An 18,992-nucleotide genomic window follows, 5' to 3' on the forward strand; every position below is an offset into this window, starting at 1 on the left:
AGTTGTTAATGGATTGAAACGACGTCGAAGGCAGCCGAAAGCAATAACCTAATGCACTTAATTTCCATGAGTGAATGTTTTCAGCGTTCGAGATTCCATAAAAATCATACATAACATAGTATGAATACTAAGAATCATTTATGACTTACTAAGTATGATTCCTAATATTTTTTTCGTGCTGTTCATCCCAGGCATGCGCTATTGCAGCTGTCCTCCGAATAAACTGGTAATTAATGATTTCGTCTACCTTATTTAATGCTACCTATTGTGGCTACGTATTATACAGCATCATTAGACCACTGGCGTTACATGCAGCTGTATTATTCGATAGTTCGAAGTACCATTCAGCGTTAATGGGGCGTTTGGCTCTAAAGGGTGCGGTATTAACGGATACACAGTGGGAAAACCGATTTCAACAGTACAAGTTGGCAACTCATAAAAACTAGTGAGGTCTCCACGATTAAAAAATTTTTGCACTAAATTAAGTACATTTTAATGTAATGATACACAATTTTGTTTTATCGTCAGAGTATACTTGTCTTAGCTAGAATACTTCTTAGAGGACGGTAAAGCCATTAGAGTACCATTGGCATTAGGTATTGTTCAATTAGAGTACTGAATTACCTTGTATAGAGGTTGTCTAACAAGAAGAGACATTTTGAGTAAGAATTGTCATGAAAGGCCGATTATTTTCCACCAAAAAATATTGAGCGGTAGGAATTTTGCGGCAAACAAATGCACAAAAATGCGCTTTTTCTGCGCAGTTAAGTAACCTACGACACGAAAAACTTTTGAAAAGAGGAAACAAAGCAAACTAAGCGCATTTGGTTGAAAATGGCCAGCAATTGTATTGACGAGGACGAACATACTGGTGATCTGTTGGCCCCATTGGCTCAAGCAGAAGAAATTTTGTCGGATAGGTTCAGTAACTGGTTCTTTTACAAATCGAAAAGCGCATGACAAAGACATATATCTTACAATAATTCAACTAAATTTACCATAAAATGTCAATAATGTTCACAAAGGGTCATGAACACAAAAAGACGACCAACAACGGTTATCTTTTGCAAGAAAATACCAGGTTTTGGCCGTTTTTTTTTAATCAAGTGGGATTAAGAACGAATCGCTTAGATCCAGTGATTGCCATGTAGATATGCATGGCAATCTCGAAAAGTTCCTGATCAGAGCGACCCTGACCCTGGTACCGGATTTAAAAAATCTCATATTTGAAAAACTGTAATGCTATCAAAAAATTTGTTTGTAGGAATGAATCAAAAAAATATTATTCTAAATTACAAAAAAATGAGCGCTAGTGGTTTTGATTTGCAATCTATTCTTATCCAGTTCTTCATCCTATTAAATGTTAGATTTTTGCGCTCAGAGAGCGCTTGCATTTTTACCTACTCCTACCAGCAAAATGATTAGTATATTGTCACAATCAAATCTGGCAAAACCTGAAACAAAAAACCTGAAACTATGACAATGTTTTTCCGTTTAGGGTAATAAATGGCACTGGGTAGGCCGATACAGAAAAGATCAATCTTTTTCTCAAAAAATAGTAAAATTCTTGACAAAAAAATTAAGACGTGTGAAAAAGCAATAAAAACGAGAGAAAAATTAGGTGAGGTTATTATTGTACAAAAAATTTTGAGGCGCCTTGTTTTCTGTAACTTACATATTCCAACAAGGAAAAAAATTTGAAGAAGATGAGAATCAATTGAAGAAGATGCGATACACAGTTTGCCATTTCGCCATTTCCCGGCCACCAAGCTGAGTTGTGCGCTCAAAAATGTCCCGGTCAGACCATCTCAAACCGGGGATCTCGGATTTTAATAAACTTTGATTTTAAAAATTGTATTGGGCTTGAACAAATAATTGGTGAGACGAATCAAAAATATCTTATTACCTAAATTACGAAAAAACGATCCCAAGTGTTCTGTCTCAAGATTTTTTCTTATCTAGACTTTCATCTTAGTGAGCGTTGGTTTATCAGTACAAAATGTGCCTTGATTCATACATACTCCTATCAGCAAAATTTTAAATAACCGTTACGGTCAAATTTGGTCAAACTTGAACCAAAATTGCACCATGGGAATACCTAAGATTGAAAAAATTGCCCTTTAGGATAACAAATGACACTTAATAGTCCATAACAAAACAGATCAAGATTTCTTTAACAAAAAACTAATAAGTAACATCTTTGCCAAAAAAATAAAATGCGAAAATAAAGCGATGAAAAATAGAGAAAAGTTGGGCGATATTGTAATTGTTGAAGAAACTTGAGAAACCTTGTTTTTTGCAGTGACCATTTTCGAAAAAAGAGAAGAATGCTAGAACAATAGGACCAAACTTTAATCTCATTTAACTGCACTTTGTTTCACAACCCGATTTAGTAAAAAAATGTCTCTGTCGCCAAAAAAGCAACGGTCTTTTAAATTGGTGCATGTCATGACCTTTCGTTGTCAAGAATGGTATCAAGATATGATCATGGTGCTTTACTTTTATCACTTTGGTGGACGGTAATTTTTGAGTGATTTTTTTGACCGTTCAGTTTTTCTATTTTTGAAATTTTTTATCATCATTATTAATTTATTTCAGTTACTAATTGTGATGACTTTCGTTTTGAATCAGATAAGGCTATTCAGATCAAAATATTATTTCCTTTTTTTCAGGCGCCCGAATTTTCCTGCTCCCAGGCTGAGGTGTCGTCCGAAATTGTCCTAAACAGGTCGTCCCAGACCAAAAGTGCCTCTGATAAGACCGTCCCAGACTAATCAAGATCGAATCTTCTCTGATCGGACTCAAATGCGCGCGTGCGCTCAAAATTGCATGGTAATTTTGAGCCTAAAATTGCCAGGTGTCTGCCATTACGTCGCCAATCCTACATTTTGAGCAAGCAAATTTGCTTGCAAATGTCAATTTTGTCCGCTTGCCCTTATTTGTTTTAGATTAGACTTTATAAGCCTTAGCAGACAACAGTGACAGTAAGGAAAACTAGTTCAAAGTTGCACAAAAAAGAAAATATTCGTCACTGATATCCGCGATTGCGTAATTTGATCGCAAGCGAGAAAGGCTGGCAGATGTGTGTCACTATTGTCTGAAAATTTATTTACTTGACAACCGCGCTTAGGTAACTACTTTCATCGCAATTCTTTTAAAACTGATTAAAGGGAAACAAGTGGGACGTAATTGGTTTTTCTTCTCAAAATGAAGTGAGGGGATATCTTAAAATTACTCGGCCAAAGTTTTCATTGTAAATTAAAGGTTAAAGTGCCGCAATGACGATAGCTCTGCTCACAAATTGTGAACATTGATGGCATAAAACGTTATTTTTCCGAGATCAGTGACGGAATTTGTAAGGATTGTCCAGAATTTAACCCAATTTCTTCTTCGCGGTTATTAGTGACAAAAAGTCGTCACTCAATTTTGCAAACGCGGACCATGCAGAATTTGTAAGATTGACGACGTAATGGCTCGAAATGGTCTGATCAGGACAATTTGGAACGCGCACCTCAGCCTGGGCTATGTAAAATCGAACGTGCCGCAAAACCAGCCTCCCCATTCGTTTTTCCATTTTGGGCTGCTATTGATTTTCTGTCATCTCATGTGACAACTCATATCAACTGAAATCTCGTCTTGAAAGAAAAAGAATCAGCTTATATTTTGAAATTTTAGCGAGCATTCTAACGCGGATGCTGATAGCTTCGTAGAACAGCCAAAGACTCCAGCAGGACCAAGTCACACGCAACAAAACTGTCAAGAAAGCTCAAACTTTGGAAACATAAGCGAGCACTTAAATGATGGAAACCGAAGGATGCTGGGGTACAATTACGATGCAGCCCCCGCCAGGAGAGGTTCAAAGACTAAAGTGCCCTACTTTTTGCAACGTCTGCGTAAGTTGGGCCTGAAGAAAGAAGGAAATCAGGAACAAACCGGCGACAACTCGGCTGCCAGAGGGCCTGATGGAATTGACCTGAGCAAAGTGGTGGATTTCGGACGGGAGGGAAGGGAAGCCCGGTTTAGAAGAGAGTACGCCAAAAAGGTAAGAGGCCCAGGTTGGGTAGCCTGACCGAATTGAGATCTGATCAGACCATCTTCGACGCACACATGTTCTCGGTGCGCTCGAGTTACATATGATCTGGAAAAATTTTGAGCGCACTTTTTTCTGGAAAAGGGTCTGGAACTTGTCTGATCAGAGGCAGTTTCAAGCGCACAATAGTCTGATCAGAGGCTAAGTTGACCAAATTTTTTTTCAAATTTCTTTTTTATTGACAGCTGTTGTCTCTGCCAAGAGTCAACAATACAGCAGAATTCTGATCAGAACCCCGTTGAGGGTCTGATGGGGTTGATCAGAACCAAGTTGTCCAGCTGATGATAGCAACTGCCGGTCCCGTTATGAAAAGATTTGGAACCATGTAAATCAGGACGTCTTATGCAAAGCTGTCTACGTTCATCAATTCAGTCAAAAACATTAATTAATGGCAGACACAATGAATGTTTTTATTGTGCAGCAGACGAAAATACAGAATGAGTATTCCCCACCAATCACAGACTGAGAAGACTCTATTCTCATTTTAAAAGAGCATACATACTTAACTCTATTCGGGTCTCTTAACTAGAAACACTATCAGTATATCACTGACTCCGGTGCTGTATATCATAACTGAACTCTATCTTCACTGTTATAACTTAAGTTTATCTTCAGTGACTTCCAGAGTCGGTTATTCAGATAGAATGAGACAGATCTACTTTGCGCTCAGACATAAGCAACGCTATATCTATGCCCCTTAAGGCAGCAAGGGACCCAACTAGGTTTTTTTTTCAGGTTAACATAAGACAAACTTTAGATATAGGTCATAAAGACAATCAGGAAATTGCTGAAGATGTCATTTTCAGCCAACCAAGAACTCAACCCAGCAATCGGCACGCATCCCAAAAACTCTTCTACCGCAACAAACACCGTTTGATCTCCTGAAGCATGAGATCCAAAACAGCCTTCCTTCGACTCTCCAGCCTCTACCGTTGGATCTCTCAACATTAGAGCAAGTGCAATGGAATGCAAGATGCAAACTCCAGCGCTATTTAATATATCGCAATCTTGCCACCCACTTTCTCATGGCCAGTTGCGTCTTGGGCAGAGCAATCGTAAAGGTCAACTCCCCATGAAGTCATTCTAAAAGTTGGATTCTCAGGATGCGTCAGGATGCCACATCAGCCGCCCGTTCAACAACCGTCATGCTCTCCCCCGACTTCGCCGATGACTCATCCTACACAGCAACACAAGGTACAAGATCGAGACAGTACCTGCACCGAGACACCGAAACCCAATCTCACAAAATCCTCCCTATCAAAAGTCATCATCAACCGACAACTATCCGTACATGAACAAAGACTTGACCATACATCGATAGCGCCCTCTGCAACGGTGATCATAACCGGTCTTGGACAATGTGGAGCTTCTCCAGCCTTTATGCCACATATGTCCACACAAGGTCATTCTAATTAAAGAACTGACTCTTCTCACAGACCCATATACAGATCACCTCGAGGACTACAGCCGTCATCTAGACAGCGATTTTCTCTATCATAAATTACTATTTCTCTCCGTTTCGATACAGAGCGTGGAGTACAAACGCTGAAACCGACAGCCGTTAGCTGAACCATTGACCAGCCTGAATATGAATATATGCAAGAAGGACGTGATCTGGATTTCCCTCTTGAGTGTATCCACGTTGCCTACCACTCAAAATTCACGAAACGTTTTTGGCACGCGTACAATGTTTTTTTTTGCGTAGGCCGATCGTTTCAACAGTAACCTCAAAACCATGTCCGCGCGGGAAACAACTTCCTTTTTTATTCGCCAAAATTATGACCCTCTTTATTTGCAGTTTGGATTTCTACATTCTATGCAGACGGGTGTCAACAACCAATTGCTTCGTTTGAACAAGAGCAAAAAGCAAAACACGAAGCTTTTTCACAATTTTTGCAACACCACTACAGAGAGACAACCCTCTCCTCTATATGAGTTCACGCCTCCCTTACATGAATGCCAAAATTAGGTCCCATAACTAACCAAATTACTCCTATATAACAGGAACGCGGTAAATCTCGTACTGTTCCCTCATTGTGACCCTGTGCGCGGCCACCCAAAGCCCGATACTCGTCCCAATCAAGTATCTGCGCTGTTTCAAGGCCGTACCAGGAATTGTATGTACCACCACAGCTTCAATCTCCTCTAGAGGGACTATATGGCCAACAAATTGGCCAATGGAGAACTTCATTTTCGACCACCTTCTTACGATGCAGCCTCATTGCAACGTGGATCTTCATCATCGGAATCAAGCGGCGTGCCTTGCCCGCATTCAACAATTGCTGGAGGTGATCTGCGATACTCGGAATTGCGCTCCAGATTTTGAGTTGAGCTTCAGTAAAGGACCACAGTTCCTATCGAGAAACAGTTCTTACCCTCCGGGAAACTGGCTACTTCAGTTGTTCCCGACAAAACTCAAAACTCTTCTGTTTTCAACTGCTTTTAATATTTATATGTACTTATAATACTTTTCTGTTCCTTATTCTAAGAGACGCTACTTCACACTTATTTGAAGCATTGAGAATATTTCTTTCTTTTTTTCTTTTCGGAATTTACACAGAGGGAATTAAACTTAGAAATGTAAAATTTAATAAAAGTCATATTATTCACAGTTGCTAGGTAGGATAATAACCAATATATAAAGCTGGTAAATCCGCTCCGATTAAAACTTGTATTATAATGGAAACGAAATGAAATCTCTTTGTACCCTGGACAAAAGACTCCCACACTAAAACTCTCAACACAACTGGGACCAAAACCTCAATACAATGACAGTGAAAGACAGCTGGAAACTCAACAGGATAACATGCCACTAGCCAGAACAACCTCTACCTTGCATCCTTACTGGATTCCTAACCAACAAAATGTGAATCGCCAAATGATGACACTATTCACCTACTTCTGTTGACAGGGACTGCACTCTCTTTTACATAGAGCGTGTTTCATTTACTCTAGTTAGTCTCTTTGTTAGAAACACTATGTTATTATCATTGACTCTGGTGCTGTATACTGCCAACGTTATAATTAAAGTTAAAATTCGGTGTTTTCCAGAGTCTGTTAGTCTGAAAGGATCAAGTAAGCCTACTTCGCGCGCAAAGATAAATAGCCAAAGATAAGCACTGTTTCCCCTTAAGGCTGTAAAAGCAGTGCAACTGGGGCCTACCTTTTTATTTGGAATCATAGAACACTCACACAGAACTATAAAGGACAGTTTACTTTTATCCTCGGCATCAAAAAACTATGTAATTTCTGGAATTCCCGTAACCTATGCACACCATTTTTTTGGTTTCAACAGCATGCCTTGGCAATATTTATGCGTCTTTAAGTAGCAAATCTTTTTTGGATCTATTTTGTCCCCCCGCAGCTTAGTAAGCAAAATTTTTTATGATCCCAGGCGCACGTGCTGTTTTCTTACATAGTTACCTGCTATATAACTCCAAAAAATTTTTAACTGGGGGTCATAAGAAGCACTGGGGTGACCGAAACAGAATAGATCCTCTTTTTCCAAGAACGGGATAACATCCGATCATTAACATCTTGTAAAATTTAAAAGTAATGGAAATTACTTACCTCGATTTCTTCCCCATTTCTGATGGTTGAGGACGTGATGGCTACGTGCCTCTTATTCATTATACCAGTCAACTGGTACCTAATTAATCACATTTCAATCGAAAGGGGCGGCAACCTGAATGCTTTTACTTAAATAATGAAGGATCTCAAATTGTGCACGTTAGAAGGTTCAATTAACCAATTCAAAGATTAGACCAAAAAGCATTAACCGAATTTTTATTCCAGTAACATAAATTAAATTGAAATGAGGAAATTACATGGACAGCGTTTTTAACAATTTTTTTTAAACTTTGCTAACAGTATTTGCAAAATATGGTAAGTTAAAACCACTGGGATTATCTGGCTGTTATGGGTGCTGCCATAGTGATTCATTGCTCAGAGCACGTTGCTCAGAGCACGTTTTTTGTAAATTTTTTTTATTAAAAGTGAGTTTGAAAACTTTGCAGGTTTTATAAATTTAAAACTAAAAATTAAGTTTTTGTATTTTAATTTTTTTGCCCGTTTCAACTCGCGCTAAGTCAAAAGCCATGTTAAGCAGTTCTTATTGCTTCATTTCCAAATGAATGACTAATGCCAGCCCATACTTTTCCTATCTCATTTTCGAAAAAGCTAGACTCAATTGGTTTTACTTTAACCTATTAAAACTTTTGGAGACTCGGACTTGAGCCTCAGGGCAATTCAGCTCTGAACCAGCACATTTCAAGAGTAAAATTTAATTCAGTTCTGAAACAATGCATCTCCAGTATATTTTAAGTTTCTTCATGTGCAGTTTTTCTGCATTGTATATTAAGGTCATTGAGTTCGCTCAGGCTTAGTTTATCCTGTATAGTCTAAAAAATTTTCTCACCCCAAAATTAAGCCCGAGCAGAATAATGCCATACTTTTGTACTTCATAACTTGTAATTACTATAGTAGTTCACACGCTCTTTTTTTTTACTTAAGCTAGTTTATAGACAATTACCACAAAGGCCATTTGGCTGAGTGGTTAGGACTTCGTACACAAATTAAAATGTTTCAAGTACCCACGCGGAAGTTCGAATTGCATAGAAAGCAAACCTCGTTGGCAGGAGTTAAGCTGAACATACTTTTTTCATGCAGTGAATTTTATTCAAAAATGAAGACTAGCCAGTGTAAGTTAGGAAATGAACAGAATACTGGACATCCAGAAGAAAAGAATGTCTCTAGACTGATTCAGCGGGGTGATTTGCTCTGCCCCCAACCTCCGGGGAACTATACTTGAATTTGAATTAATCAAATTTCAGCTATTTTTGCAGAAAAAAAGGAATCACTAGAGGAAGTTGGCACACCCAAATAACAACTGATAAATCTAAATAACTTCGAGAAACGGAGTAATTAATTGCTCTCAAACAAAGTTTGTTGCAATTATGTTTGTGTTGCTGCCTTTTTGTGCAATTATTAATCTGTGAGCGTCTCGAATAAAATCACGCAGTTCAACTACTGAAAAGCAATAAAAAAGAGTTCGTAATTAGTTTTCGTTTTAAAAAAAATTAATTCACTGTGGTGGTAAAAAGACAAGCTTTAACAATACTATTGAAGTTTCACAGTCTCTACACTTGAAAACTACCAAAAAAGTTTAGAAGCAGCTGGGCGTGAACAATCAAAGTTTACCTTAATCAGATCTATTCTGATCCCCCAGTGTTTTCTACGCCCCCCCATCCCCACCGCGCTTACCAATCATGTGTTGCTATATCTTGTACGCATATATATGCTAATCAAGCCAGGCTGCAAAACAGAATAAACCTTGTTTATCAAGGTCGCCATATTTGACATGTGTATTGATTTGTATTTAGTGTAATATTCGAGAAAAGAACGTTGACTCTCACTGGGGAAGTGTTGAAAAGAAGTTACAGACTGAGAACGATTATCTAGTCCGCAAATCAGCAGAATACATACATCGAGTGAACATGATGATAGATCTGGAAGTTGATGAAGTAGATCAGCACAACTTCCTAAACGAAAAAGTCTCTCATTTAGAAGATCAAATGAGAAGCTTGCAACGTCCTGATGCCTGCCTACAGGTAACTAATCCTTCTCTAACAAAGTCGGTTGTAATTTCGGTCTGGGAACACACGGGTGTGCGCTCGACTGGGTCTGATCATAAACCAATTTGGGTCAGGACCTCAACCTGGGTAATGCTCAAAATCGCCTCCCACCTTCCTCTCCCGCCTACTTCTTTATTATTTCATTAGCAAATGTCATGAAACCAGAAGCATCATAGAACAGAAAATGTTTTCTCTTTTTTTCTTTTATAAGCTAACAATCTCATCTCAAAAAACACAACTTTTATTCACTTTGGATGTTACTGACAATAATGTTGAAAAACGAAAGTAATTTTCGGAAACGTTTTAATTGATAATTTTAATTGATTATTTTCAGAGAAGTTTTCAATAAAGAAGTCTAACAGTTCAGTGTTGTCAAAACGTCGTTTGGATTAATTTATCTTGATAAAATTTGTCGATACCCTTTTTATGCAACTAAATGAAATTGTCAATTCACCGAATAAATTTGTTTCCTTTATTTCTGTATTAGCTCATTTCCTTCTGATTGCTTTCTCTATCAATATATTGTTTCAAATTTTTAGTTGAGGGAAAAATGTGAACTTCCAATGAGTCTTAAAAACAGGATTTTTTTTGACAAAAAAGCAGGCAAAGTTGTACCAATTTAAAACAAAAAAGAAGGCCAACATTGCCTTCCAACATTTAAGCTTCTTTTTTAATTCTCTCTGCTAAAAGAAGTTTTGAATTATAAGGAAAATTAATGACATGTAAGTAGAAACAGAAGATTAAACTCAGATTCCGTTAATAAATTCAGATTCCGTTGCTTTAATAATTTGCTTTTTGAGAGTATTGTTAATGAATAGAGCAATCCAAAATTGACAAACACGTCTCTTGTCCTTCCAAAAGCGTTAGTTAATGCAAAAAGGCAAACTTTCTGGAACAATATTCTGTCAATTTGAGTAATTTAAGTTGGTTTTCAGTCTCACAAAGCTGGACAAACAGGTTGAAACCCAGGCCATTAACTCTATGAGCAACTTTTGTAGAGCTTTACTTGGCTTTATTTGACTTTTTATCGAAGCAAACATTGACAGCTTAGAGGACATTATTGGACAATAACCCTTCTCCGTTTTTACCAAATCTCCAGCTTTTATCTTTACCATTTGATGCTGCTTCCTTATGCGAAAGCAAACTACATCATCCATTGAGAGCGCCTTGCCCGTTGTTTGAGAGAAATTGGTCTAATTGTTGTCAGTTTTGTTAGGTTAATCTTAATTAGACTACAATAAAATTTTCATCAATTGCTCTCAAACTAACTCTCATGCGCCCGGCGTTGAGTGGTTTTATTTAAAAAAGGATTTTTTCCCATAAAACTGGTGATAAACAATTATTTTTTCTCAAGCTAATAGTACAGCAATTACATAAGTCTTGCGAACTTTTTTTGTCTGTTTTCATTTGACTTTTTTAACCTTTTGTTCTCAACAATGGGATAAACACCTGAAGTCAGAGGGCATCAAGTGGCTGAGCACCTCTCTTTACAAATTTATAGCCTCTACCGAAGCCAGGAGTTCAACGGTTTGTTCGAGAACGATTCGCCAGTCGTTCTTCGGTTATGTTAGAAAAGAATCATTTTCAGGAAAAACGAAAAACGTTCATATATTATATGACAAATAGTACAATTTATTTGAAAAAGTTTAGTCGAATGGTCAAGGTAGTTTACAAATATACTTTAAGAACAAGATTTTTGGCGGAGGCTTCAGAGACATCAGAGACTTAAAAGAAAACAAACTGAGGTTTGCTTCATACGCGGAAAATTTCTACATTTTTTTTAACGATAACTGTTTCTGAGCAGTGTTTTTCAACAGTGACATCATCTTCACTGTTTGAAGACTCATGAAATCCTATTGATGAATCATGGCAACTCCAGATAAACCCATTGATGGTCATTGAATGTCCGATTATCAATAAACACTTGGCATAAAAAATCATTATGAGTTCGCTATGATTTCCTCTGTTTCAAAAAAAGTTCATGATGTTGTTATTTACTCTGAACCCTAAAATTTGTTAATACATTCATCTTGAATTTCACTGGACCATAGCAATTGTTGTTTGTGGTTACATTGTCTTTTAGTAACATTTCAACCCGACCAAATTGTACGAGAGCCTAATTGGTGATTGATTTCAGGAGTAGCCCTCACAATGCTAATTATGGGTCAACTGCATAACGAGGAAAGTCAGCACTTGCAGCTACCTAGATCACGCTCACAAGAACAATTAATTATTGGAATTTGGTCTCAAATAGTTACTAATTAAACTCGAGCAATTAGGTTTAAGGCCACTTAAAAAGTTTTGCGATCGGAATTAAGCGCTATATTTTGTAGACAATGGTTGCTTTGTCCGTGGAATAGAATGATGAAGTCCATGCTTTTGTTGTCATTTTTGTCCACGGTTAGAGTATAGTTTTTCTTTGTAGAGAACAGTGATGTGAACTAAATGTTCCCGGGTCGAGATGTCAGCGCCGTTTCAGCGTATCTTTTTGTAAGAAATGCACTGAAATTATTTAAGACATGCGCTGAATGCGCTGAAATGCGCTGAAATTTCGAGATTGCGCTAAAACTTTAAAATTTCAGCGCACCTTCTGCGCATTTCTTACATAATCTCAGTGAATTTTCATCTCATTTCTTACATAACTTTCAGCACCTTTTCATTGCATTTCTTACAAAGTTTCAGCTCTTTAGCGCATTTCTTACATAATTTCAGTGCATTTTCATCTCATTTCTTAGATAATTTCCAGCACCTTTTCAGAGCATTTCTTACAAAGTTTTAGCGCATCTTCAGTGCATTTCTTACATGATTTCAGCGCGTTTTCATCTCATTTCTTACATAATTTCCAGCACCTTTTCAGAGCATTTCTTACAAAGTTTTAGCGCATCTTCAGTGCATTTCTTACATGATTTCAGCGCATTTTCAGCACATTTCTTACAAAAGTTTCAGCACATTTTTCAGCGAATTTCTTACATAATTTCAGCGCTTATCGTATCAAACGTTTTATTATTATAAATTCAAGTTGAATGGGAAGCATTTCAGTTCTCAATAGCACAGTGGATTAATTGAGACACAATGATTGGGGTTCGAGCCTCGGAGCGAAAGAAAAGAGCTGAAACTTTTGAAATTTTAGCGGATTTCAGCGCATTTCTTACAGCACTTTTCAGCGCATATCAGCGCATTATTATGTAAGGTTTTTGCGCTGAACTTTTTGAAAATTGAGCGCATTTCAGCGCATTTCTTAGATAATTTTTGGAAACTTTCTCGACCCGGGTATGATTACGGATTGCCTTTTTCTCCAAGACGGGCTTCAAATGCCTCAAAATTACAAAATGCACAATTTTGTGCGTAATGTGAAAAAAATGTCATGACAATCCTAGAGGTTGAAAATCTAAAAGGGCTTAAAACCGTTATTTAAGGACTATTCATGCCCAAAACGTTGTTAGCTGTGACCGTTCTTTTAAAAATGGTCTCAAATCTTAGTCTGTGTTCTAAACTAACTCTAATTGGCTTTTTTCAGGCAGAGATTGCTGCTTTGAAGGCGCAAATGGAAAAAGCTGAAAGTAAAGTGTATCAGTACCAACGTCAATCTATAAAGGAACTTATTCTGAACCAGAAACTGATAGATAGACATGAACTAGTACTCACAGCAATACGAGACAGACACGGATGGTTCTACGAAGAACACGGAGAATGTCCATGTTAATCCTTCAAACAAACAAAGTAAATAACCGAAGAATTTGAGTCAGCATACGGTAGACCAAGAAAAGTAACCATTTGTACAAAATTTTGTCACAAGTTAGATGTTCAGCTAAGAAAGCGAAGATTAAAAACCACAATCATAAACATCCTAAAGATTGTAGACTTTGATAGGCATGAACAGACTCGTCAATGAAAATATATTTTTCTGTTCATTTTTTAACAAAAAAGCGGTAGAGATGAAAATCAGAAGGCTGTATTAATTGCTCTCAAGTAAAGTTTGTAGCAATTATATTAGTCCCGTGGTCTTCTTTTATGCGATTTTTCGCTTGACCGATTTTTCGTCTGAATCGTTTGACTTTTTGTCTTCAAAAACGGAAAAAAACAGGTAGAAACCGTAGGGCATCAAATTATCTTATAGCATTTTGGCTTACTAGACTCTAGGAATAAGATTCACCAAATGTGTTTTAAGGAGACAATTTCTTAGCGAGAAGAGCGATTCCTGATCTCGAAAGTTTCAACCCCCCTCAGTCACGCAACTCCATCCTCAATAACTCCCTTTCCACTTACCCCAAATTTTGTTTTTAAGAAACCGTTATGACCCCTGCTCATCTCAGTGGTTAAATGATCCCAAATTAAATCTATGGCAATTAATTTTGATCTGCTAATCTTTTTGTACATTTTGACCTAGGAAATGCACCACCTGTGTAAGGAACGAAAACATTGTTTCATTGTTTCTGAGTAGTTATCTAACATCCTTTTTATTCTCTAAAAAAGCAATTTAAAGAATAAATGAAGTGAAGAAATTTTAATTGCGAGGAGAGCGGTTTTGTGGTGTTTTTGTCAACTTTACCCCCCCCCCCCCCTCCCAGTCCACCTCCCAATCCCGCCACCCCACTTTTTTTCCTACTTTGTTACAGTGTACGTTCTTCAACTGATGCAACCACATTCGTATTTGCCAAGGCTTCCTCAACACAAACCCATTAAAAAAAGTTTCTCTGAACTTAAGCTATCGACTGTGAGAACCAACCTCTTTGCCCCAGCAAAACTTGTCCGATTTTTTATATGGTTGAGTATCGTTTAAAAAATAACTATTTTCCGCATAAAAATGATTTGGTTGGCGATGATAACAAATGTTGTTATCATGAAAATTGTCATCGTCACCAACAAAATCATATTCTTGCGGAAAATACATATTTCCTAAATGATATTCAACCACTTAAAAATTGAACAAATTTTCTACGGACAAAGGAGTTGGTTCTCACAGTCGATAACTTAAGTTTAGAGAACCTAATCCCAATAGGTTTGGCTTGGGGAAGCCTTGGCTAATACGAACTTGGTAGCATTAGTTGGAGAGTGTACTAAAAAAATAGGACAAGAAGATGCGGCGGTGGGAGTGGGATGTGTTGGAGTGGGAGGTGTTATCATCAGGTAATGGAGTGAAATTTGTTATCATCATCAACCGAATCATGTTTTTTTTCTAAACAAAATTCAACCACCTAAGAAATCGGACAAAATTTGTTTGGACAAAGAGGTTGGGTTTTTGTCAACTAAATATCATGATTAGCTGACAACAACCGAAAATATTCTTTCAAACTCAGTCCTGCAAAGGGAATTTTGCTGCAGCAATAGGTACGCTTCCGGTTGGTTATACAGAATTTCTATATTTGAAGAAGTCTAGGTGGAAAGACTCGTTCCTTCAACCGTTCTAACAATTGAGTAATTGTAATCTTATACAGACTGGAGATGATAACACAATGAAATTGCAATATACACTAAGAAACAAAAAAATTACGTTCATCGCAATTTATGATCTGTTAGAGGTTTTTTTTTCCTCAAAACGTTTGTTTGTGTTAAAGCGTGACAGAAGGCGTGAACTTTGTGGTTTTCAAACACGATTTCGTCCCCGAGTCGAGATAAAAGCGCCGTTTCATCGCATTTTTCCGTAAAAATTGCGCTGAATGCGCTCAAATTATGTAAGAAAAGCGCTGAATTCGCTTTTCCCTTTCTTTCTGTTGTAAGATGTTGCTAACAATCTTCCATTTAGTCTTTGATTCATAGAAGCCTTATAATGTTAAAAACAAAATTCTAAAAAACAAATCGGATTTCTGAGTAAACAGACTAGAAATAGTACTAGACTCTAGGAATAAGATTCACCAAATGTGTTTTAAGGAGAAAATTTCTTAGCGAGAAGAGCGATTCCTGATCTCAAAAGTTTCAACCCCCCTCAGTCACGCAGCTCCCTCCTCAATAACTGCCTTTCCACTTACCCCAAATTTTGTTTTTAAGAAACCGTTATGACTCCTGCTCATCTCAGTGGTTAAATGATCCCAAATTAAATCTATGGCAATTAATATTGATCTGCTAATCTTTTTGTACATTTTGACCTAGGAAATGCACCACCTGTGTAAGGAACGAAAACATTGTTTCATTGTTTCTGAGTAGTTATCTAACATCCTTTTTTTCTCTAAAAAAGCAATTTAAAGAATAAATGAAGTGAAGAAATTTTAATTGCGAGGAGAGCGGTTATGTGGTGTTTTTGTCAACTTTACCCCCCCCCCTCCCAGTCCACCTCCCAATCCCGCCACCCCACTTTTTTTCCTACTTTGTTACAGTGTACGTTCTTCAACTGATGCAACCACATTCGTATTTGCCAAGGCTTCCTCAACACAAACCCATTAAAAAAAGTTTCTCTGAACTTAGGCTATCGACTGTGAGAACCAACCTCTTTGCCCCAGCAAAACTTGTCCGATTTTTTATATGGTTGAGTATCGTTTAAAAAATAACTATTTTCCGCATAAAAATGATTTGGTTGGCGATGATAACAAATGTTGTTATCATGAAAATTGTCATCGTCACCAACAAAATCATATTCTTGCGGAAAATACATATTTCCTAAATGATATTCAACCACTTAAAAATTGAACAAATTTTCTACGGACAAAGGAGTTGGTTCTCACAGTCGATAACTTAAGTTTAGAGAACCTATTCCCAATAGGTTTGGCTTGGGGAAGCCTTGGCTAATACGAACTTGGTAGCATTAGTTGGAGAGTGTACTAAAAAAATAGGACAAGAAGATGCGGCGGTGGGAGTGGGATGTGTTGGAGTGGGAGGTGTTATCATCAGGTAATGGAGTGAAATTTGTTATCATCATCAACCGAATCATGTTTTTTTTCTAAACAAAATTCAACCACCTAAGAAATCGGACAAAATTTGTTTGGACAAAGAGGTTGGGATTTTGTCAACTAAATATCATGATTAGCTGACAACAACCGAAAATATTCTTTCAAACTCAGTCCTGCAAAGGGAATTTTGCTGCAGCAATAGGTACGCTTCCGGTTGGTTATACAGAATTTCTATATTTGAAGAAGTCTAGGTGGAAAGACTCGTTCCTTCAACCGTTCTAACAATTGAGTAATTGTAATCTTATACAGACTGGAGATGATAACACAATGAAATTGCAATATACACTAAGAAACAAAAAAATTACGTTCATCGCAATTTATGATCTGTTAGAGGTTTTTTTTCCTCAAAACGTTTGTTTGTGTTAAAGCGTGACAGAAGGCGTGAACTTTGTGGTTTTCAAACACGATTTCGTCCCCGAGTCGAGATAAAAGCGCCGTTTCATCGCATTTTTCGGTAAAAAGTGCGCTGAATGCGCTCAAATTATGTAAGAAAAGCGCTGAATTCGCTTTTCCCTTTCTTTCTGTTGTAAGATGTTGCTAACAATCTTCCATTTAGTCTTTGATTCATAGAAGCCTTATAATGTTAAAAACAAAATTCTAAAAAACAAATTGGATTTCTGAGTAAACAAGAACTCTTAATTTGTTTGGAGATCTATCAAACAGTTTTTTATCCATCTGATTGCATCATACCCCAAAACATATATGAAAAAAAATTTAATAAATATATATGAAACATATTTGTCGGCACTCATTTTTTTTAATTTTTCAAGAAATTTTGCTTCTTTTGTTCGAATTTCTTTCACTGGATATGCCTTCAGCGTGCTACTTTTTCGGTAACATTTGTGTGCACACCATTTAATGAACTTTTACCTAAATCTTAGCTTCTTTTTTCCGTTCATGCAAATCATTTATTTTGAATCCCAACAGCGTGACAAACAGAAAAAAAGCACAAAGCGCAGAGATATTTTTTTTCAGCTCGGGTCGAAAAATTTTTCAAAAAAATATATAGGAAATGCGCTGAAACGCGCTTATTTTTCAGCAATTTTAGCAGAAAAACCTAATATAATGATGTGCTGAAAAGTGCTCGAAAAAGTTTGAACTTTGTAAGAAATGCGCCCAAATGCGCTCATTTTTCAAAAAGTTCAGAGAAAAACCTTACATAATAATGCGCTAAAATGTGCTAAAATGCGCTGAAATATTACAAGAATTGCGTTGAATTTTCATTGCAATTCTTACAAAGTCCAGCTTAATTCAGCACATTTCAGCGCAATATTGCGTAAGGTTTTCGAGCTGAGATATTTGAAAAATAAGTGCATTTGAGCGCATTTCTTTCAAAGTTCCATAGCATCTCAGCACATTCCAGCGCATTATTATGTCAGGTTTTTGCTTTGAACTTTTTGAAAAATAAGCGCCTTTCAGCGCATTTCTTACATAACTTTCGGAAAAATTATCGACCCCGGCATAAAGAAAATAAGATTAAACTGCTTTGCGCTTTTTTATGTTTGCCACGCTGTTGGGATTCAAAATAAATTATTTGCATGGACGGAAAAAAGAAGCTAAGATTTGGGTATAAGTTCATTAAACAGCGTGCACACAAGCGTTACCGAAAAAGTAGCAGGCTCAAGTCATCTCCATTGAAAAAAGTTCAAAGAAAAGATAAATGTTTCAAGTTAGAGAAAAACGATTATAACAGAAACAGCAATATTGCCATCCGTTAGAGCAAACAAGATATACAAGTTAAAATTCGACGAACAAAATGGTGTGCAAAAACTCTTTTAATTTGTTTTGAGGAATGGTGCGAGAGTTGGTCGAATGGGTCGTAAGTCGTCAAAACGTTTCTGAGAATCTCCACTAGAACGAGGGCTAGAAAACCTTCTACATTGCGAGTTAGTGATCTGGCTAAACTTTAAACAGTTGCGGAGGAAACGGTCAAATGGATTATCCAAATCCATAAAAGGGGGAAATATGGATTTAATAAGAAAGACAGAGAAACCATACGTATTGTACCTGTGTCGCTGAACCGTACACGTCGTACACGCAGAATTTTTCATTTCTGGCGGTCATATCAAGCAAGCTTAAATTTCTTCTGAAAATTTTTGCAGCTCTGCGATTTTCATCACACTGAGAAGATATAAAACTTTGGAGTTACCCCGGCCGAGGTGTCAACGCTAAAAAACTCAAAATTATGTAAGATTGGCGTTGAATGCGTTGAATTTATGTAAGATCTACGCTTGAGCGTAGATCTTACATAAATTCAACGCATTCAACGCCAATCTTACATAATTTTGCGTTGAATTTTGGCGTAGATCTTACATATTTAGCGTTGAATTTTGGCGTCGATCTTACATATTTAGCGTTGAATTTTAGCGTAGATCTTACATATTTAGC

The 18,992-nt window shown here is 37.1% G+C and overlaps 1 protein-coding gene across 1 annotated transcript; it reads left to right on the top strand.

The window, feature by feature from the left end:
• Positions 1–714: 714 nt before the first annotated feature.
• Positions 715–13,519, top strand: LOC142340779 (uncharacterized). Its single transcript, XM_075391486.1, has 4 exons — positions 715–920; positions 3,676–4,042; positions 9,472–9,699; positions 13,241–13,519. The coding sequence occupies exons 1-4, from the start codon at positions 835–837 to the stop codon at positions 13,424–13,426; spliced, it is 867 nt and encodes a 288-aa protein (XP_075247601.1). The 5' UTR covers positions 715–834; the 3' UTR covers positions 13,427–13,519.
• Positions 13,520–18,992: the final 5,473 nt, after the last annotated feature.

This window comes from Convolutriloba macropyga, chromosome 6, assembly GCF_964194025.1.
Source record: "Convolutriloba macropyga chromosome 6, txConMacr16.3, whole genome shotgun sequence".
NCBI lineage: Eukaryota > Metazoa > Xenacoelomorpha > Acoela > Convolutidae > Convolutriloba > Convolutriloba macropyga.